This window comes from Sciurus vulgaris (assembly GCF_902686455.1).
Source record: "Sciurus vulgaris genome assembly, chromosome: 14".
Classification (NCBI taxonomy): Eukaryota; Metazoa; Chordata; class Mammalia; order Rodentia; family Sciuridae; genus Sciurus; species Sciurus vulgaris.
The window spans coordinates 72,445,056-72,467,858 of record NC_136475.1 but is presented as its reverse complement, the minus strand read 5'-3'; the positions used below and the strand labels follow the sequence as shown (position 1 = coordinate 72,467,858).

At 39.0% G+C, this 22,803-nt stretch overlaps 1 protein-coding gene across 9 annotated transcripts in view; it reads left to right on the top strand.

Moving 5' to 3' along the window:
* LTBP1 (latent transforming growth factor beta binding protein 1) overlaps positions 1 to 22,803 on the top strand; it is a 492,924-nt gene that overhangs the window by 316,357 nt on the left and 153,764 nt on the right. For all 9 annotated transcript variants that reach the window (XM_079109942.1, XM_079109941.1, XM_079109940.1 and 6 more), the window contains 2 exons: positions 9,141 to 9,243; positions 12,332 to 12,403. In XM_079109942.1, coding sequence (XP_078966068.1) covers positions 9,141 to 9,243; positions 12,332 to 12,403 — 175 coding nt within the window. The remainder of the gene's footprint in view (positions 1 to 9,140; positions 9,244 to 12,331; positions 12,404 to 22,803) is intronic.

The following is a 22,803-nucleotide window of genomic DNA, read 5'->3' as shown; positions in this document are numbered from 1 at the left end:
ATATTCATAGGGACACTGAAGGCCTCTTATGAGGCTTTCCAGTTTAATTTGAAGCCATAGTTGATCCAGAGGCTGGAAGAATGTCATTTTGCAAAGAAGGTTTTCCAAATGGAGATGTGTTTCTAGTGAAGAGATCTGAACATAGGAGCAAAGAGGCCGTAATAGAAGTTTTGATTAACCCAATCCCTGATGTAAAGTTGGTGCTTTCACCTTAAAGGGCCTCATGCTGGCTTTTATGAAAGAAGTCTAATATTTCCAAAAATGGGACTCACATTCCTCAACTACATTCTTAATATTGAAAGTGTAGTTTTTGTTCACCAGAATACCTCAAGATTGTGGGAGCAACGTGCTTCTGAATACGAATGGAGGTGAGGGCAGCATTGCATGGGTGGATAATCTCTAGGACATACCTGTGCAGTGTACACCGATGGACCACCATGGGACTTCCATATGCATGCTTTAGACATACAAAATCTTCATCTCACTGACCATCTCGAATAATTCCCGAGAACTTGCCTATTGATAATAACATAGCTCATTTTAATTATTTATTCTAATCTAGAAAGGACCCATTTAAGAGCCATACCTATTTTCAGATAGGTAGATTTTGCCTTTTCAAGTGTACAGGTTAACAGGAAAGGGCTGGCATGGAGTAGGTCAATACAAGGAGGTCCATTACTGCTCTCACTGATGAAGTTTGTCCGGGTCAGAGTGGAAGAATCAGGCTAAGCAACATGTGGCATCGTCGTATCTGGAGTGGCAACCTGAAGGCGGGGAACATCTCAGGAACACTGCTTCACAGAGTGGCGCTGACACAGGAAACCTGTCCACCACTCCTTCCTGGCTGCCCTCAGCCCTGAAGCCTTCAGAAAATCACAGAATGGGGGCACATAAACGAATACTAATGAGTGGTCTGTCCTAACGACCTTCTTGATGAGGAGACTAACGTCTAGAGAGTCAAGTTACTTTGCTAAATGTCCTCTATTAAGTTTGTGACTGGTAGGGACCAAAACTGAGGCTTTCTGGCTCCTGCTCCAGTGTTCTTTTTCCTATTCTACCCTGGATTTTAGGTTGTCTCTGCTGAGGATGGAGGACTCACAAGAAACCACTACTGTCTTACCCTGTAAGGACAGATGTATTCTCTGGGACCTGTCTTGGCTAGGCAGTCATGGTCAGTGGGGCTTGTTGATCAGATCATGGATGCTTGAGCTGAGGTGATGTCTCTGGCACCAAAACATGGCACTATAACAAGGAGGATCTTGATGTTCCCAAAGTGAGATCATCTGCTGCTTGAACACTGCTTTTAACAGTGGAGTCATGATTTAGTGATATCATGTACTTTTTGAGCATTATTAAAATGAAGTCCATGTGATTATTAACCTTCCACATCATTTATTCACTGAGCATTTGTTTTTCACTAGACAGAGCACTTTTAAGAAAACCTCAGTATTCTCAGCTTGCTGAGAAAGAATATCTTCCTTTTCTTCTATTTCTATAGATAATTGAAATATTTATTTTATGCATTTCTTCTCTGTAAGTTGAATTTGTGATGTTATCAATTCAGTAACTATTGGGTTACTTGTTCTTTTTAAATAAATCCAGAATTGTAAAGAAGGATCCTGGAAAAGAAGTCTAATATTGATCAGGCCATGTGGCTTTCTCATGGAGAGTTGTCTCACACGTATGTCTCAGTCCTCTCAAGAACTCTTTGAAAGTGGACATTTTTACTTCATTTCATAGGGGAGGAAGTTGGGGGTTGAAAGTTTTACCCACAGTCCTGTAGGTGGTAATTGGTAAAATGAGGATTTGTGAACCATGATTTTCTCTTTGGAAAAGCTGTTTGCCAGGACTCAGTTATGGGCCAGTTTTGCATTACTTTCCACTGGGCCCACACGGAATGCAATTGTGTAGAAAGATCAATTTCCCCTTCATAACCCACCAATGCTGGCATACAGGTAGATGTCTGGAAATTCTCTCGATGCCTCTTTACTGCTGCTGGATAGCATTTGTTGGAGAAGGAGTTCATATGTGCTGAGCTTAAAGAACTCCCCTCTGCTGTCTGTTTGAAGAGAAGTATAGTCAATGGATCTTTAGCCCAGTTTCATTTTTTTCTTGCCCTCTGATTATTCCTGGTCATATTTATCTTAAATATAATTTTTCCCCATGAATGATATACTCAATCCTGATTAATTCTTTTTTTTTTTTTTTTTTTTACATATAAGGGAAAACATCAGACATGGAAAACTATAACTTTATAAGAACAATCTTTTTCTTCTCCTTTTATTCATCAATATTTTTCCTTTTTTGAAAAAAAGACAGTTATTTAGTCAGAAGCCATCCTAAAGTTTGTTTCTTTGGGAAGAGGAGCTATGAAACTTCCTTTTCCCTGTCTTCTGGTTGATTTTAATGTCCAACTAGAAATTGTATCCCAAATATAGAAAACTCTCCGTGGTTTAGCTCTACCTCATTCCTGACTTCCCACACCCGATTTCTTCGTTCCTTCTCATTCAGCTTGCCTTTCTCTGCCCCTGCTCCCCCCGCCCACTGACACATACACATTTGGGGTCCTCCCCTCAGTTGATGTGGTCTTGTGCTTAGCTCAAGCTGCCTCCATCTCTCTGGAATCTCCCCAGTAGCACCATTGAGTCACTCTTTGTTCCAACTCTTGCCTAAACACAGTCCTGCTTACCCTTGCAAGAGACAGTGAATCAGACTTCTATTTTGTTTTGTGATTTTGCTCAGTGCCAACTCCAAGAATATTTTTTAAAAGTTGTATTACTTTAACATTTTTAGTTATGTTTATTTACTCCTTTGGCTCAGTGCCTTTTTCTGATTTGAGAAAATGTTCTTTATTCAAGCTCGAAGTATTTTATACTTCATTATATAATGGTTCCTGACAAGAAAATAAAATGAGTTATATATATATGTGGTAAGGGTAATTTATAAGAGTATTTCATTATTATCATTTTTAAATGACTTTACAAGTAAGACTAAAGTCATTTTTAAAAGACTTTACAAGTAAGACATTGCAGATGACTTCATGAAGTGGTTCTTTTTTGTTAAGCATCTGAATACTTTTAACAAACGCCTCATGGGACCCTATCCTGTGACCAGCATGTTAATGCTGGTGACAGATTTTACCCATGCAGGACACCAGCAGGGGAGAGTGAATGGACCCTGGAATCGAGGCCACACTCTGCTCACCAAACCCAATATCTTGGATGCATTCCAAAGAATTGATTGCCTTTTTCTAGTCCTACACCTGCTTGGACCTGTATCCCTCATTCTCACAATTCTTTGAGGTCAAGATTCTTGTCCCATTGTCTCATTACTGGCCTGGGGAGGCAGGATGATCTGCTGGACATCTCACTGCTGGTGAGAGAGTTGGTGATAGAGCTGGGATTTCTTTTTTTTTTTTTTTTCCCCTAGTGCTGGGGATTGAACCCAGGGCCTTGTGCTTGCAAGGTAAACACTCTACCAACTGAGCTACATTCCCAGCCTGAGAGCTGAGATTTCAATCCAGGTCTTATGACTTTAGTCCAGCACTCTTTCTTTCTTCTGCTGTGTCTTCCTTCTCCAGTGCTCTGTACAGGGAGCAAACACTCCTGGGATGGTGCTGTTATAAGTACCAGCCATTTAAGCCATGAAAATTAAGCCCAATGAAAGCACACTTCAGTATCTACCACAACATTTCCAAGTCACTGTTCATTTCTGAAGCAACTCCAATTGCTCAACAAAAATTATGAGCACTGGTTACTAAATGATAAGTCTTGAACTGTCACCCCCCTTATATATTCATTAGGAGGTCTAAAAGCAGCTATCATCACAGCTAAACTTTGAGAATCAGGAAAGTGCTACTGTGCTACCTCAAAATTGAAGTTAAAGTCTGAAGATCCATATTTTTAATCAGACTGAGGTGTTGAAAATCTTCTCACGGTAATTTAAAAATGTTTAACAACTTCATTAAAAGTTTTCAAAATTAAGTTTTCACATCACTGCTTGTGAATATTTTGTGTTACCCAGGTGATAACATGGATATTTGTGGAATAATTGTAATGATTCTTGAATGGCCTAACCTTAGGAAGCTTAGTGCTAGCAGAGAGATGAAGATAGAAAGGGTCAATGACTTATTTTCATACACTCAGTTTTCCAGTTGTCATAGCCAGAGTGATTCAGGGCCAGGAGTAGCTCCAGTTAGTTTTTCTTTCCATTTTGTTTGCATGAAGCTAGTAGGTAGAGGCTCAGATGGGGTGAGCACCTCTGGAGATGTGGAAATGAGGGATGAGGAGATGTGGCAAAAAGGAGGTGGTTAGCAGTGCATCTGTCAGACCCAGTCCTGTTACAGACTGAGAACAGCACAGGTGTGTGAATTCGGCTCCAATGTGTAGTAATCTATTTCCTAAATAGAATGATGTAACCTATCAGGACATATTGACCATAGGGTTTTAATTCATGGCAGAAACCTTGGAGGTCATTTGTTCATGTCCTGGGCATCACTGAGAGGTGATCCACCAGGCTCAGCCCCCAGTGAAGATATCAGCAGCTTCCATTATTGAGGACATCAACTGTTGACAAGATCTTCTACTTCAGGAGTTGAATCTTCTCTGCCTGTGATTTGTTGCCTTTAGTCCTGCTAGTTCCTTTGACATACAGCGAGCTTCGTCCTGTTAATGGATCTCAACATTGCCACCATATCTACCTAGTCTTCTTAGCTCTACTTTTTTCAGTTGATTCTCACAGGGCCTGGTTGCCAGAACCTTCATTGTTCTGCTTTCCCTATCCTGACTGGGTCATGCATTTGCAGGAACTTGGCAAAGGAGATGACTGTATCCCTTAACTGAAGCCCAAGTTTTGTAAGTTTGAGGAGTTATAGCATGTTGCTTGTTTGACGGGGTAAGTTTTTGTTTCTGACTTGACAGCTAGTATTAACACAGTTCTCCTGGATTGTGTATACGTAGGATATATCCTGAAACGTAGACAGACTTAATCTGAAAATGTGATGGATGAGTCACGTGGGAGAAATTCCATTTTTGTTTTTAACTTGTAAAAGTCATCTCGGTCTGTGCATATGAACGTAGTTAGAGTGAGTCTGTAACCACATGACTGTGTCTCATGAGAAGCAGAATCTACCAGTCTCAGAGAAGGACATTCTCTAAGGACATTCTACTCCATGTCATTCTCCCTGGTGTGCTATTTTGATGTGGGAGAGAGAAGGTCCTTGTCCCCCTTTTCCTCTAGGTCCAACTGAGACCTAGTAGTGTTCTCTGACCTCTTGGTTGGGAACCCTGAGTATGGCTACAGAGATCTCTCTTTGGCAGGTGGCAGTTCTGGCTGAACATGGAAGCCTTTTCATATTTAAATAAGCAAAGGGACTTATGTAAAACCTTCTGCCTTGTAATCATGACTTCATCCCTTGTCGCCCATGCTTACGCTGTGCAGACCCAGTTTTGAGATGCATACACAGGGTTGTGGTACCACCTACACTGCCATTTATTTCATCGATTTGGATGGCTTGTGCTGCTCTTGGCTGTGGACCCGCAAAAACAAAGCCATGGGATAAAGCAGCCTGAATCATGTAATGAAAACCTTGTACCTTATTGGAGGCCCAGTGGAGAGAAATGATTTATTTTTATCCAACCAAATAAAACATTCTAGGAATCCAAGGTGAAAATTGGATTTTAACTGCTACTAACATTTTGAGCATATAAAATCAGCAAGTGTTGAGTGTTTTGCTTGATTAAGAGAAGAGCACAAGGAGTCTGGTACGGGAACAATCTGCATATGATGTGGCCTGGTGTCTTTTGTAAACCTGATTTAACAAAACAGAAATAAACATTAAGCACATTTTGGCAGCCAGATTGTAACAGTGGAGATCTGTTTTTATTTTGTTCCCAGTCTTACACCCGGATCGTTGTCCCCCCTTCCTCTTCCATTCTTCCTGCTTCAGTCTTAAGCCTCCTGTGATTCAGCTCAAGGAGTCTGGGAACTACCTGGAATCAGTTTGTTCTCATGTTGATTCTCTCTTGCTTCTGTGTGTGTGTGTGTGTGTGTGTGTGTGTGTGTGTGTGTGTGTGTTTCTGTCTGTCTAACTCTGTCTCTCTGTCATCCTGCCTACCACTTCAGGATGTAGTTCTGGCCAGTCTTCCTGTCATGTCTGAGACTGTTCACCTGTGGCCCTGGTGCTCCTCCAGCCCCAGGGGCTTTGCAGCACAGCTGGCAGTGCCCACACCTTGCTGAGAGCTCTGCTCAGGCTTCCTGAGTCAGTGAGCTGGTGTCTGGCTCACAACAGGCGATGGTCACTCAGTAAATGTTTGTCTAACTGGATTGTTTTGCCAACAACGAGATCCCTTATCTGTCTAAGGAGAGCATTCTGTGTCTCTGCAGGAGTGACAGCCCAGCTTCATGCGTCTTGTGATCCTTGGGCCTTGCTCACTTCCACTGGGGTTCTTATTAGTACCTTGTCCAGAGTCCTATGTCCTTTCAGGTTCATCTCAAAACGTTTGCCTAATTTAAAAGGTCTTTTACACTAATTCTTATTTCAGGGAAGTTCATTTTGTCCTGTAGAGCCATTTCCTGTAGAGTCTGGTATTTTAAAGTGGGTACTTCCAACACCAGCCTGTTGGATGGGGCACTCACAGTTCACCCACCCTTGTGTCCTATTCCCTGGGGAATCTGACAGATAGGAGAACATCAGAATAGGGAACTTTTATCAAGAGCAATAATAACTGATAATGGCATAATAACTGTGTCAGGCATAATGCTTGAAACATACATTTTCCTTTTTGCTTTCCATGATTCCATGAGAAAGATACTATTATTCACTGTATGTTATGGATAAGAAATTAATGTAAGATAATGTACATGTGGAGTCCTACTGCCCAGATTAATACCAGGCCTCTATAACTCCTGAATTACATTCCTTTTTTGGGGGGGGAGGGGGATGCCAGTGATTGAACCCAGGGCTTTGTGCAAGTGCTTTACCACTGAGCCACACCCCCAGACCATGAGTCACATTTTTAACTGCTACGTACTGTTTTTGGAGAGCACACAGCATGCTGTCAATCATTAAATATCATAAAACTCTAAGGACATCAAAGCTATAATTGAACTAAAACTTTATGAACTGAGTTGGGCCTTCTCTGGTTTGATTTTATGATTTGGATATGTAGTCATTTAGAGCCTCAGTCAGAATGCTGCATGCCCGGACCTGGTAGGAAGGAAACGCTGCCCGGGAGGACTGCCGGCTGAGTCCTGTCTACCTGCTGCCCTTCCTAGGGTCACCACTTGCCTGGACTTCCATCACCCTGAGCTGCTCCCTAGCCTGGGGCGTGTATGCTCCCTTCTGTTGGTGTGTCACATAGCTGTTGCCTGTTTGATGGACTGAACTGGTTTGTCCAGTAGTTCTTTAGGTTTTCCCTTCCTTCAGTGTTTATTGAGCATTAGGAATGTGTATTGGGATGTAAAGATAGACAGTATATAAATGCATTTAACTAAAATGCCCAGGAGAGCAGTGGAACTGTATAAAAAGAACTGTGGAGTCAAGAGGAGGTGGGAATCACTGGATCTGAGTTGAGAGGAGTCTCTTCAGAGCCAGCTTTTGTGGGATGAGTACAGTTTGGGGAAAGAATAAAGCAGGGAGCATCCCAGGGTAAGGAAACTGCTATTAAAAAGACATGGCTGATTCAGACAAGGAAGAGTCCTGTGATATACCTGAGGGGTAGCAGAGATTGCCGAAGGTGGAGTGCAGAGGACCTTCTAAATCGTGCTGGGGTGTGCAGTTTTCAGACAGGGAAGAGCCACTGGAAGTTTTTAGTCAGCAGAGTAATGTGATTAGATTTGTCTTTGAAAGGAGGACTCTGGAAACTGCTGAGAGGATTTTGGAGGGGTTGAGGTGGAGTGAGGCAGGGTACTTCCTTTGGTGCTCTGCATTCATGCACAGGACAGGACGGGCTGGGCTGTGGGCTTATCCTGCACAGTTGGGGTAGAGTCAGGTAGGCCTCCCTGCCCACCTGGACTTTGGATTGGTTTGCAGAGCAGGGTCTGTTTTCTTAGGCCCTTCTTCACCCCAGTGAGTAGGTCTGCCTTCAGGCCGCTGCCACTCAGCTGACCTCCTGTGGTTGACTAAGAGTCTCACCTGGTGTTAACATTTGACAGTAGTGTTGTTCCAATAACCCCAAGCCTGGCTTTTCTGCCTCAGGCTTATCTTGCTTGAACCTGCCAGCACCTTCCTAGCTCAGCTGATCTCTCTGGGTTAGACTGCTTGGCTGTCTGGAACCTTTGTCCCTGCCAGGGCTCTTCTAGCTCAGCCAACAATCATTTCTTGTACTGTCCTCTCCTGTCTTATCCTTGCTTGGGCTTCAGGGTTACAGGAAGACCAGAAACCTCTTATAGGTGGACTTACTGCGCATTCTCAAGTATTATACACGCACTACACCCTCATAGCTCTGTTCTCTGATGATCTGCGAGGAGACTTAAACAGGCAGTAGAAACTAAAATTCAGAAAGCTTATGTTAAGGACTGGGGGGCCAGGTGCTGTGGCGTATGCCTGAAATCCCAGTAACTCTGGAGGCTGAAGCAGGAGGATCACAAATTTGAGGCTCTAAACAACTTAGTGACTTGGCAAGACCCTGTCTCAAAATAAAAAATAAATTGAAAAGGGCTGTGGCTGTGGCTAAGTGGTTAAGCACCACTGGGTTCGATCCTCAGTATATTAAAAATAGACTGGGAATTGCTCAATGGTGGAGCACTTGGCTGCACACCCTGGGTTCAATCCCCAGCACTACAAAAATAAATAAATAAACAAATAAAAAAGGTTTATATTGACTTTTTCAATTACAAGTTTCTTCTTATGAATAAAAAGGCATTGGAAACTGAAGTTTTATAAAGTACTCTGAGCAGTGACAGATTTTCATAAAACTTTAAAAATGCCAAGGAGTTCCTTTTTGGAAATGTGCTCATTCACTTTCGTGTTGCATTGGTTCTGTCCTGGTATTTTGTTTCAGTTTTATAGTTCTTTTCCTCCCTAATTGTGTTGATAACAAGGGAACCATTTTATGATGTGACTGTGAAGCACAGCAGTGCTCCTGAGCTGAGCATCCTGCTCTCAATTAACCTTCATATTTCACACCTCATCATTGCAGTGTGGCAAAGCTCTCCCCGGCCTTTCAAAGCAAGAGGACTGCTGTGGAACCGTGGGTACCTCCTGGGGCTTTAACAAATGCCAGAAATGCCCCAAGAAGCCATGTGAGTGACGTTTCATCATTCCTTTGCAGATGAAGGGCGCATACCTGTTTTCTTGTGACTGCTCATTTAATGATGAGGCAACATTAGAGGTTCAGAGAACTCTTGCTGTATTCTGGAACAGAGTCCTGGGCTATGCACTCCCAGAAGCCTGGCAAATCTGTTGAGTTCTCAAAATAGTTCTGTTTCTTAATGAGCGCAGTTATCAGTTGCTTCCTCCTGTTGGATTCTGATGGGGGAGAAATGTCTTCTAAGAGGTGATAAGCTAACATGGGCTCCCTTGCCTCAGGGGAGGAGAACAAGATGCCTTTTGGTATGGACAATGAATGCAGTTATTATCTCTGAGATTAAATTCCTCGAATGAAACTTTAATTACTATTCACAACTCATGCTATAGGTTCTGTGATAGAATTTCAATTTTCTTTAAAAGAAAGACCAAAATGAGGAAACGATTCATTGCTGATTGGTTTCTCAAAAAGGAAAAGAAAGTTTTAATTGCTGAAACACAGTATTTTCCCTTTTTTTAATAGTGCGACCTTTATACTGCCACAGTCCTTAGTGGCAGCAATTTATATCAACACCTTCATGTTTTGAGTCATCTTTAAAGTGCTTTGCAGAAACTATTGATGTGAATAAACTCAGGCTTATACCTTCTCCTCGCTTTCTTCTCAACAGTAGTTCATATTTTTAGTTTTGGAATGAGGTGTTAACTCCGGATCACTGATTTCTAAGGAATACCTCTTGGGCAGGTAACTTGTTTCAAGTTGAGCTTTCTTACACTTCCTCTTTATGTTTTTGCTAAGAGAGTGGGTCACATTTTTCTGTCATCTCCCTTTGCCTCATGTAGCAGAAGATTTTTATAATTGCTTTTTATTCTTCATGCTTCAAGGAATTTCTCATTTGCTTCAAATGGAAAATTTTTACTTCTTAATTATCTGTTAATTGGATTGATATTCTCAACTGTTTTTTAAATCTCCTCTCAAGGCTGCCATCTTGGAATTATCCCTACATATCTCGATATACTATTTGTTCCTCCTGCATGCTAATTTGTTTGGAATAATTGTCTCTTACTTGGATTTCCTTACCTCTCAAGCTTACAGGTCCTCTAAATGCCTAAAACTAATTTAACTTATTTTCCGGATATTGCTGTCAACTTCCTGTAGAGGACTAACTTGTGGAAATGCCTGTTATAGCCCCTGAAACTTAATGTGTTCATCATTTAGGGAGATATCACATGAATGAAACTATTCCACAGTGAGAGAATCTCCCAAGTAGACTTTTCACATTGACTGGGTAATGATTCAGAGAGTGGATTTTTAGGAGATATTTGGGTGGTGATGGTCTCTCCTCCATTTGCCTAGAATTATTTTGACAGTCTGACCAAAGAGATTTCTAGGATTCATCTGGAAGAATTTAAAAAGCATGGTGCTTAGAGCTAGAATGACCTGAATTTAACTCTTAGCTCTGTCATTTGCTATTGATTCTTAGGGGGCATTCAGTAGTAATCTATATCTAAAATGTCAAAAAAGCATCATCACCTACCCTTTCATTTACCATGTGTGTTGTAGCAATATTGCAGAAGGTGATGTGTTTCCCACTGGCAAGTCTAAGGACTGAGGATGAGACAAGTTGGGTTCTTCTAACTTTAGGGAGTGGTGGTTAAGTTTGCATTATTTAGTACTTTCTCCATCTTCTCTCTTATTTTTCTTTTTCATTTATTCCTGTCTTTGAATATTTCTTGCTTATCTGCTTCTCTTTCCCTGCTTTTCTAAATACCAAAGCAACAGAAAGTGGCAGGCATTAGGGGTAAAGCCTTTTTTTCTTTTTGTTCTTTAACTTCCACTCCTGACCTTTTGTCTTAGTATCTAGAATTGCATCATCTAGGAGTGAATTTACCACTTTATATGGTTTTGTTAACGCTCATTCTTTATCTTGGTAATGATTTGAGTTGTGTGTGAAATTATGAGGTTTCTGTTACTTTTAATGTTGATAAAAATAAATTCATATGTTGGGTCATTTAGTGTGTAAAATTGAAGAGATTGATTTCAGCAGGAAGGGTAGTGTGGATTATGAATGAAGTAAATTATTAGCATCTTGACATTTATTCTGTTTGCACCATCTTAAGTGACTCACTCCCAAGAAATACACTCAGGGTCACATTCTTCCTGTGTCATTTAAAAAACTTTCCTTCCCCTGGTTGGTACTACTCTCTAAATCATATTTATTTTGCCTTTAGATGCTACAGTTTTGCGTTCTGTGCCATTTTTTTTTCAGTCAAAGTTCAAAATTCAGTTTTCAAGTGGCTTTTATTTAATACTTGAAGTTTTTGTTTAGCCACATACAGAAAGATCTTTCATTGTTGATCTTTTTTTTTTTTTTTTTTTTTCTGTGAAAACAATTTTAAATCTGTAAACCATTTCATTAACTAGTCTATAGTCTATTAGAAATGTGCTTAATGTGAACAAATCACTTGTCCTTTAAACACTTTTAGAAGAAAATTAATATAGAATCCTAGACTGAGGAGCATTTTTAGAGATTATCTGGTCTGGCTCTCTGCCTTAAAGTAGATGGCTGTTGAAACTTCTAAAGCAAGTTATTTTCTCTTTTGTCTTTGAAGAATTTACAGGCCAGAGATCCCAGCCTGTAGGCAGCCTGTTCCAATATCTTCATTATATGGGACCAGATGAGGCATAATAAGGTCAAGGGGCTGGATGTGGTGATTTCCACATGCCAGTGTCTCCCCTCTTGTAAGCCCCGGCTCCCTGAAGTTAAGCACTGGGGAGGGATAGATTCCTTGTGATAGAAATGTTCAGTTACCTATTGGAAGGAAATAGAAAATACTCATGTGATTCCTTCACTTAACATAATCAGTTACTGACAACTATACCTATTGAAAATATGAACTAAACTGAAAAACACGCATCATGTGAGTGAAAGAAATCGTGGAACTCTATGTTGGTATTGGTATCTTACCAATGAATAAGTAAGGCCGCTACTGCCTTGAGTTACCTTGATTACCACCTCCAGGAGTTTGGTTGGGATCATAAGAATTGAAACTAAGCATGTAACAGAATTATTTTTTCCCTTACAGCCTACCATGGATATAATCAAATGATGGAATGCCTACAAGGTTATAAACGGGTTAACAACACCTTCTGTCAAGGTAAGCTAGTTCAGTTCATTGGTATGGACTCAACCGTTGTTTTGACGTTTTAGAAACTTGAGTTATTTTGTCACCTGTTGCTTTGGAGCTTACCGTGTGAAGATCACACAGTGAATCACTTCTTGTTCATCTATTTAGGGAAATATAGACATTTAATGTATGGTTGCTGCAATGGCTTCACTATCATTGAATCTTCATAAACTTTTTTTTTTTTTTTTTAGCAATGGGGATTCTACCACTGACCTATGTCCCCATCCTCCCTTTTTTATTGTTGTATGATAATTATACCTAATAGGTTAAATTGTGACATATTTATACATGCATGAAACTCTTTTACCTTCTATTAAATTGTGATAAAAAACATAGTCATTCAAGAGCATCCTGTGGTCTCTGTGCTGGTGATTAATATGGATGCATGGCTGCATGCAGGTATATAGGCATGAATGCGTACCTAGCAGTGTGACTTCTGTGCTGGCTGGCACGTGGTTGGGCAACAAGAGTTGTCTTTCTTCCTTCCATCAGAATATTGCTGGCCATCCCAAAATATTTAGATAGTAAATATTAGAGCAAACACTTTCCCTAGGCAATGGGAAAAGCTATAGAGTTAAATGGGAAATGCCCTAAATACTTTTGTTTAATTTATTTTGAGCAGACAGAGTTATACAAATGGAGGTACCTCAGAGTTCCTCTGATTTTGTGTCTATACTCCATAAATGAGGAAAGTGAAACTCAGAGAGGTTAAGTGACTTTCTGTGGCTGCAAAGAGCTAAGATTGTGACTCGAGTTCACCAGTGCCTAGCTTAGTATCCATATTATGAAATTTAGTTTTAATTGTTTTGTGGGATATCCAGTTACTGCTTCTAATTTCCCTTTACACAGCTAGGGCAAGGGTATTATTAGTAACTTGGATATATATGAACACTGAAATAAATAGAGTGTCCCAGACTCCACCCAAAAACCTTGTGAAGAGTACAGCATGTGTGTCATGATTTGTAACCTGGGACTCTTACCCTTGCCCATCCTGTATCTATAGGAGAGAGCTGATGAAAATCATGTTACAGAAAGTAGTTTTATGTCCTATTAAAATGGTGTGTGTCAAAGGAATATCTTAATCTCCCAAGGATGTTCTCAAGTAAATTGTTGAGTCCACAATGCATGTATGTAACTCTTAGAGTAGGTAGGGCCTTTGTTGACTTCTAGAATTTTCTTTTGAAATGCTCACATGTATTCCATGCCTTCAAAGGGTTTGCCTCATCATATGTGATAGAATGGGGAGGATTAAGTGTCATGGGCACTGGCACTATAACACTTATTGAGAGACATCTACAAACTTTAGTAACATAGGAATAAGGGAAGAATGCACATCATCTTAGAATCAGTAGAATTTATGAAATTGTTGAATTAAGTTAAATGACTGGAACAAGGAATGGCTATGCTAAATGAATGGATGATTAAATGTATGTTCTAGAGTATAATTCAAGTTATTGTTTCATAGATTTAGGTAAAAATCTGTCCAAAGAGCCTTAGTATATTGTAGGATGCATTCATAGATACAGAATGGTCAGGGCAATGGGAGTAACACAGTTGTACTCTGTGTCAATCAGATGGCATTTGTGGTTTGGGTGTTTGGTGTTGTCTTTTGGTTGATAACATTGACTGAGACCGTGAGGTACCTGGACCTATGCGTGCATTTAGCTTGGAGAAGTGCAGACTGAAGAGAAAGTCAGTAGCCAAAGCCTTGTAAACTTGCCTTTAAGTGTTTGTAAGCATGCCTTGACACATAGCAACTGTCCTACAGAACAAGAAGTTTTGAGTTATTTCAAAAACTAAAGTCAATGAGATAGAGTTATAAGGAGGTACATTTATACCCACTACAAGCAAGCCTTTTCTGTGGAAGAGCTGCCCAATGCTGAATGAACTGTACTGAGCTTCCTGCCTATAGAGATGATCCAACAGAGACTCAGCAAGTCTTGGCCAGAGACACTGTAGCATATTTCTATTCCATGCAGTACACAGGATAGAGGACCCTATGGGGACTTTCCATTCCTGTGATGCTTTCTTTATAATCTCTCCCTGGGACAGAGGCTGTGCATGAGAAGAAATTACTTCCCAGATGTCATATGAGTTTTAGGCCCCGGCACTGAGTCTCCTGATGTGTCCCTCTCCTTACGTGAATCTGTTTGCTCCAGTAGACTGCAGGACTGTGGAGGGCCCTTTCTTATCCTTCCCTGTTCTACTTGGACATGGCTAGTTGTTACACTGTGTCTTCAGATTGACAGGTGCTCCAGACTTCTCCAAAGGTCACATGGTGGGGAATATGTATGCATGTTCTCTCAGGTTGGTGTTTTTGTGTCTATTTGTTTGTAATTTGTTACCATTTATAGATCTTTTAAGACAGAAAACCTACCTTCTCTTTGGGTGTCTTATGGTGTTCTTTCTTTCTTTCTTATTTGGAATAATTCACCAAAGAAGAGACTCGGTTTTGAAGTTTGTTTGTAGAAAGTGTTTTAAATATGAATTGAATTTCTTTAATAATCATAGTATTTTAAAGATTTTTCATTACTTCTTTGTATCAGTATCTATTTTTTTTTTGCTTTAGAAACTGTTCATCTCATCCAAAGTTTCAAATTTGTTCATTTGAAGTTTATTTGTAATATGCTCTTATTATCCGTTTAATATCTTTAGTTATATAGAAACTCCCATGTTAGTTATGGTACTATCAGGTTTTTTGTGCCGTATTCTTTTTTCTTGATTAGTCTTGCCCACAGGTTATCAATGTTATTTATGTTTTTAAAATGAGAATTCAATTTTTTTTATACATTTATTTATTTTTTTTACATGTGATGCTGAGGGGTGAACCCAGGGCCTCACATGTGCTAGGCAAGCACTCTACCACTGAGCTACAACCCCAGCCCCTATTATCTATTTTTTAAAAAAGAATCCCTTTCTGTTTTGTTGACAACACTTGTCACTGTTTCACTGTTTCCTGCTCTTGGCTTCCGCTTCCCTCCTCCTTTCTCTTTGGTTTGTAGCTGCTTCCTGATTTCTTCAGGATTTCTTTTGGATGGTCGGTATCAGTCATTCTTCCTTCCTAGTACATACATTTAAGGCATAAATTCATATCATCCTGGCTTCCAACACTGATGGTATCCCTCAAGCCTGTGTCATATTCATATTTTGTTTAAGTCAAGCTAAAATGTATTTTGACTTCTTTTTTGGCCCATAGGTTATTTATAGATATATACTAAAATATCTAAATCTTTGTCCAATTTTTCTTATTAGTGGTTGAGAAAGTGTTAGAATCTATCATTGTGGAATGCATTTCCCCCCCTACATATCCAGAAAGTTTCAACTTACATTTTTCCATGTATAATAGTTCTCTTGTGGACATTGTATACTCAGGTCTACCCTTTTAAATACATTCTGATATTTGTCTTCTTAATTGAGGTGTTTATTGCATGAAAATATAGTGTTAAGTATTCATACAGTTGGACTTAGGCCTGCCTAAAATCTCTGTCTCATCAGGACCTTTGTCGTTCCCATTTCCATCATCTTGCCTTCTTTTGCGTTATTTGAATTTTTTTTTAGAATTTCATTTAAATTTATCTACAGGCTTTTAAAATCTTTTAGCATTATTTTTAATTGATTGATTGCTCTAGAAATTGCAATACACAACTTCAACTTTTCAATTAACAGTGTACCACTTCACAAAAGACATAAACCTCTGCTTCCAAGGAGATCCTGTTCTTGGCTTGGGGTTTGCCCTCTGACTTACACTCTGTGCCCTGTCTTTATGGATAACCACCATGCAAGTCAGTTCCCAAGCAGCATCAGGATCTCCTCCCACTTTATTTTTTGAAATGTTTTATCTTAAATTCTGAGTAAGACCCAAAGAGGCTAAGTAGCTTGTGTAGATATAGGTAATAAGTACTAGGTTTAGGGATCTAAGGTAGACTGAAACCAGAGCAGAAGCTAGCCACTGTCTTTTTCTATCATAGGGAAAGGGAGCTGATGTTTACCATGTGTTTGTTCATATGCTTATGTAGTTCATTTAATCTTCCAGAATGATCCTGTGGTACTAGGGCATTCTCAACCCTAATTGGAAACCGAGTCAGAGGAAGAGTAAATAAGGGTCACACAGATAATTAGGATTACACTCTCAAGTCACCTGTTTCTATGCCCCACACAGCCACCTTGATCCATTTTATAGATGTTTGTAAGATATTTACTAAGGTAGATAGTAGCCAATTAGAACAGAAGATGGAACATCTGTTGTGAGAGCAAATAGAAGTCAAAGCAGTTAATGTTAATTTGGTTTTAATTTTTTAAAAAGATGATTATTCAATATGTTTCTCCAACTGTCCATTTCAAAGTTCACTAATTTATAAACATACCACTTAGAAGTAGAAATGAAAATTTGTAAGTACTCACTTCTTATTTCAATTAAAAAAATTTAAAAAATACTTCTTTTAAAGTACTGGAGATTTTTGTGTTTTCCTCTGTTGGTATAGCCTAGTGACCTTTAGCAAGTATGCTCATGCTGAACATATCAGATGGTTTTGCCTTGGTCAATTCCACTGATAGTTGGTAACATCAAAGTGTGGCTAATCTGGTCTCTGGAGGATGTTTGCAAAGCAGGGTTACACTTTTTGGCAAGGATTCTGAAGTGAAGTATCACAGAAAATTCTATTACACGGGCCTTAAGAAGGTACCGCTAAATTAAACTACAGAGAAGTTTGACTCATAAAAATAATATGATTTCATTCAGCATAATCTATTAAAATTGCTTTTGTGAGAAGGACTTAATTTCACACCCCATGTGATATTATTGGTTGATAAAATGAAATAGAACTTTCTCACATTACGTAGTACCCCTTCATTTCCCTAGAGCCTTGAAGCTATTTGATTTTGTTATCCCTAACAAAATTTTCAAAAGGAACCTATTAAGCATCCAATTACTTGTGAGTTCTACTCGGTGCTTACAGTCTAGTGTCTTCTCAGTTTACAAAGCACATTTAAAATGAAAGTGATTAATAACTAGAATTATATTGTTTCCTTCAACAAAGTGAGCCAATGCCCTAATGTGTGCACTGTAACAAAGGACCAACTGTGTACAAGTTAATTGAGGAGCTTTCAAATAATTGCCCTCAAAGTTGTTTTTTTTCCCTCCTTTCTCATGGTACAGCAATTATCTTTTCAGAGGAATGATTTATTACGTGTCCACACATGGAGCTCCTAAACCCTGCCTCTCCACCTTCAACATTATGAAATTGTTATAATTTGTTTCATTTATCATAACAAATAATACAGTAATATTTCCTGATACATCTAGAGTAGCATTTGTCATTTGATTATTTTGCTCATGGTCTGATTTAAAATTGGAGAAATGAAATATTGCCTCGTGGAAATGGAAGAACTGGTCACTTGCTCTTTTACACTAAAGCCCAGGGGTTGACTGGGGTTGGCATCTGAGTATTTCTCTCTTGCCCATAACTTTGCCTTGGGATGAGTGCATTCTTAAAAAGTCAGATGTAAATCTAGGTTTTAAAAATAGAATTTGTTTCTGAAAGGACATGGAGATTAGTATAGTTAGTGAAATAGTTTATCCGTGGCAAATGTCTCTTGACATACTAAAATCACTTACCAGTTTTACAAGTTTACAGATAGAAGATCAACTTAGTATTTTCTACATGTTTAGCATGTGCTGAGGGGATTTAGGCAATGTCAAAATGTGACTGGAAGACATCTACACTTTTCTAATCTGCATATGTTAGCTTTTTATGGATAGTCTTGCAAACTTCATTGTTCAGTATTCTACAAACATGAACTGATGGGGTACTCCAGGCGACAGACTGAATATATAATGAATTGTGAGGCGACATGGTTCTTATCCTTAGAATTTAAAGCAATTTGACCTGTACTTTATTTATTTATTTATATGTGGAGCTGAGAATTGAACCCAGTGCCTTACACATGCCAGGCAAGTGCTCTACCACTGAGCCACAACCCCAGTCTCTCATTTTATAAACTTTTACATGACACATAGACAAGGCCTAGACAGATATAGTTTTCAGATGTATACATATACCTAATCACATATATTTTGGGTGTCAATTATATTGTTATAACCCAAATAAGAGCTGTTTGTTTAACCAGTTACAAAGTAATCATTTAAAACCTTAAAACAGGTACAAACCCTAATTTCTTTGAAGGTCCATCAACATCTAAAAAAATTTTTTTAAAACAGTTTATAAAATAAAAGCTTATGTAAGTTTACTGACAAGATAATCAATAAGTGCTCTCTTTTGTACATGGCCATAGAAGGGCCACACTGTCATTTAAAGATCTGTCTTATATCTGTTTACTTTGACTAGGTCAATTTCTGATCATTAACACTATTTCCTAAATGTATAACAGTTGGTGTTCTCCAAACTAAAATTATCTGTAACAAAAGTCTCAGATTTGTATAAAAATAACAAATTTGGTTGGTATTTACTCATGTCACTTGATGTTTTATAGCTGGATAAAGTAACCTGTTGTTGATTTAAAAAAAAGCAATTTGATGCTGGGGAGATAGCTCAGTCGGTAGAGTGCTTGCCTTGTAAGCACAAGGCCCTGGGTTCGATCCCCAGCACTGCAAAAAAAAAAGAAAAAAAAAAAAAAAAGCAATTTGAATCAGCAGGATATAATTTGCTTTATTCACTTTTCTCAATTGGCTGAACTTTAGCGGAGTCCAGATGAGACTTTTGAAGGAAATATGAAAGAGCTGTTTAAAATCTTACTTTTGGCATCAGTTTATTATACTGGTTGTTTTGCCTTAGTAAAATTAATTTGCAAAACTGATAGATCAGGGCACAATCATACTTACTATCAAAACATTCACTGAAGGGCATCCTTTAGAAATCAAGTTTTATTTGGACAAAGAAAAGAGAATGCACATTTCCTGGGACGTATCTGTTATTAAATGGGACTCTTCGGTCTTGATCAATATTCTACATAAGTAAACAGAACACAGGCCCTTATGGTTGGGAAGAGCTTGCTTGCATTTCAGATCTCTTAATAATTACAAAAGGTTGAGTGTGGACTTCAGTGTGATGAGTAGGTAGAAGAAGGCTGGTCTTCAAGTTTTTTGAGAAAAATGGATAAATGAGAACTAGAAAGTGCAGGTGAGACCCTCAAACCCTCCGTGTCTGGAGGAAAGAATATGTATGACCTATAGCAAAATGCTGGATTCAAACAGGTAGGGTGAGATGACATGATGAAGAATTTTAAGGCAAGCCTCTTATAATTAATTGCATGCACCATTTGCATTAATTATTGGCAATTAATTATGCACTTTGTGGTGCATGCTAGGGAAACAATTGTTAGATTTATGCTTATTTTAACGTGGTGTTAAAGAAAAACTACTGTTTATAACATCTGTTAAATAACAGTAAAGCAGTGCTTACTTCAATAGCACACATACAAAAATTGGAATGATACAGAGATTATCATGGCCCCTGTGTAAGACTGACATGCAAATTCATGAAGTGCTTCATATTTTTGAAACATCACATGGTATTCCATAAACGTCTGTAATTTTTAATACACATTAAAATACACATGGTTAAAAAAATAAAAAGTAATAAATGTCTGAGATAATAAAATAAACTCAAAGGTAGAGTGCTTGCCTAGTTTGTATAGGCCATGAATTCAATTCCCACCCCTGCAAAATTAAAATAATAATATAATTCATATAAAAAAGAGCAGGAAGACTGACTTTATTCAGAGGGACTATTGCAATAGGTGCTATGGGGATTTGCAGCGGGAAGAGAGATTAGGTTTAACTCAGAATACAACAAGAAGGGTGAGGGTTGGGTGTCAGTGGATGGGAAATTACTAAGAAGAAACAGTTTTGCCAAAGGGGGATTCTGACTAAACTGACCTGGAGATGCTTTTGCTGAAGGATGTGCTCAGATATCACCGGGGAGATGGTGGAAGATGCAGAACCCATTCAGATATTGAGACTGGAGGGTTCTGGCTAAACTGACTCAACAGGGTTTTTGCTAAAATTGGACAATGCACAGAAGCCCAAAGTCAGGTTCTAGTTGAGAGCAGAGGAAGGTCTGACTAGAGTTTGGTTCAGTAGAGAGTCTTTGTCAATGGAACTCCCCAAAGGCCATTATGAAAGAAAGTGGGTCTGTGGCCTAGACATGAATCCTCATCTTCAGAGGTGTAGTAAATGGAAATATAGAAAGTTTTTATTTCTACACATATAATAGTTACATGTATTCATAGACTTTTTAAAATCAATTTTGGCAGTCAGCATTATTTCTTATATCTTGTGCTTACTTCCTGCATTCACATATTATTTGGAGGAGGATTTGCCAGATGAAACAGAGGATCCACTTCTGAATTTGAGATAAACAACAAATAATTGCAGACTTATACAAAAAAGTATTCATTCTTTTAATCTGAAATTCAAGTTTAACTGGTCAATCTGTATTTTTATTTGTCAAATCTGTACTTTGAGATGATATCCTTTAGCACTCATTTTATAAAATGAGGGTCACTGGGAAGTATATACTTTAAATGTCTGAAAATAGCTTTATTTTTGCACTCATTCTGTTAGAAGACTGGTCATATACAATTCTGGATTAATAGTTCTTTTCCAAAAATACTTCAATTACATTATACCAATATCTTCTGACTTCTAGTACTTTTTTCATTGTACATAATCTATCTTTTGAAATCCTCTCTTAATTCATGTTCTGTAGTTATATCATTACATATCCATCTTTGGATTTATCTTAATTTTATTTAGTAGAGTAGAATATCAGTCTGAGAACTTGCCTTTTTTCAAACTTGAGAAATGGTCACCTATTATTTTCTATCATGCCTTTTTGCTGAAATTCCTATGAGACAAATGTTAGATCCTCTCTATTTTTCATGACTTAAGAGACATGTGCCTTTGTTCCTCTCTCTCTCTTTCCCTACTACATTTTGAATGCAGTTTCATCTTCTAGTTTTCTAATTCCTGTTTAATTATGTTTACCTAGGCTTTGTCCCATCTGTTGTACTTTTAATTTTAAGACTGTTTTTATTTCCACTGTTCCTAATAAATTATTTTTTCATAGTACCTGTTCTCCTTTTGTATTTTTAAGTAGTCATTCATTTAACTTCTTAAGCATGCTAAAAAATCTTTAAATATTAAAAAAAATCTTTGTGAGATTATTTTTAAAATTATTCTCATCTGGAGAATATTCCTATTCATATCATTGATTATTTTCTTTCTTTTTGTCTCGGTATCCTCAATCCAATTTATTAATGAAGGAAGGGCTACAACCACACCTGTCACTGCAGACCCTTTCCCATCTTGATAGTTTCTGCTCTCTTCTGTTTCTTCTGCTCTGTCTTGGTTTCCCCACAGAGAAGGGGAGTCTTCTGCTGTCCTCTGTGCCCTAAAACTAATACCTAAGAGGAATCTAGAAATCCTCAGACAGTTTCCCAGCTGTCCCAAGAAACAGCTAGGGATAGAGTGGTCATAAGATCAGGCCAAGCAGGGCAAACTGGAGCAGAGGGTAGAACAGACCAAAGTCCTTCACCACAAGAAGAGGACCAAACTGTGGAGGGGAAGTAAATAGAGGAGCCTGGGACAGCAGAGCCCAGGCTCTCTGGGTTGCAGTGACTGTAGGAGCAATGTGTGACTGTGTGGCCCCACCCACTGGCTGCAGGTCCCCTTCCACCTCAGCCACCAAGGAAGAGATGTTTGTAAGCCATTCATCTGCTCCAAGAAGATGAAGGTGAGGACAGCGTGGGACCCAGGTGGTCTTAGTATGGTGTGAAGTCCTTCCAGAGGCTGGAGAAGCCCGGACAACCTTCATCAGCACATTCAGCCCATTCTTGTATTCTGGCTTCTCATCAATCACTCCCATGTTTTGCATCTGGTCTTGATGAGGTCCATAGGCATAGAGGTGTCTGTCGTGAGGAGGCTGATGATCACATTGGCATAAATGTGGCACAGGATTTTGTCAGAGAAGTAGGATGAGTTCAGTAAGAACTGCTTGAATTGGAAATAGAAAGCAAGCAGGCAGCATTTGATGATCATTAACCATGGTAGGGAAACAGCACGGTTACAGTGTGGGAACTCCCTCTTCTGGGGCAGGTGGATTCAGGGCATTAAACATGTTTTTGTAGCATGGTGCTCATCAGCTGGAAGCCAACCATCCAGCAGTCATACTGAGAAGAGTTTCCCTGGCTGGTGTTTCTACAAAGGCACCAGTTGCACCTGTGGTCATGCCAATCAGGACCTTCCTGAAGCAGAAAGCCAGGGGTGTATCACATTAGCTCTGGTCAGGCACTCAGACAGCAGGGTGTGAATGCCAAGGCAAGGAGTGATGTAGGTGACCTACAAAAACTGT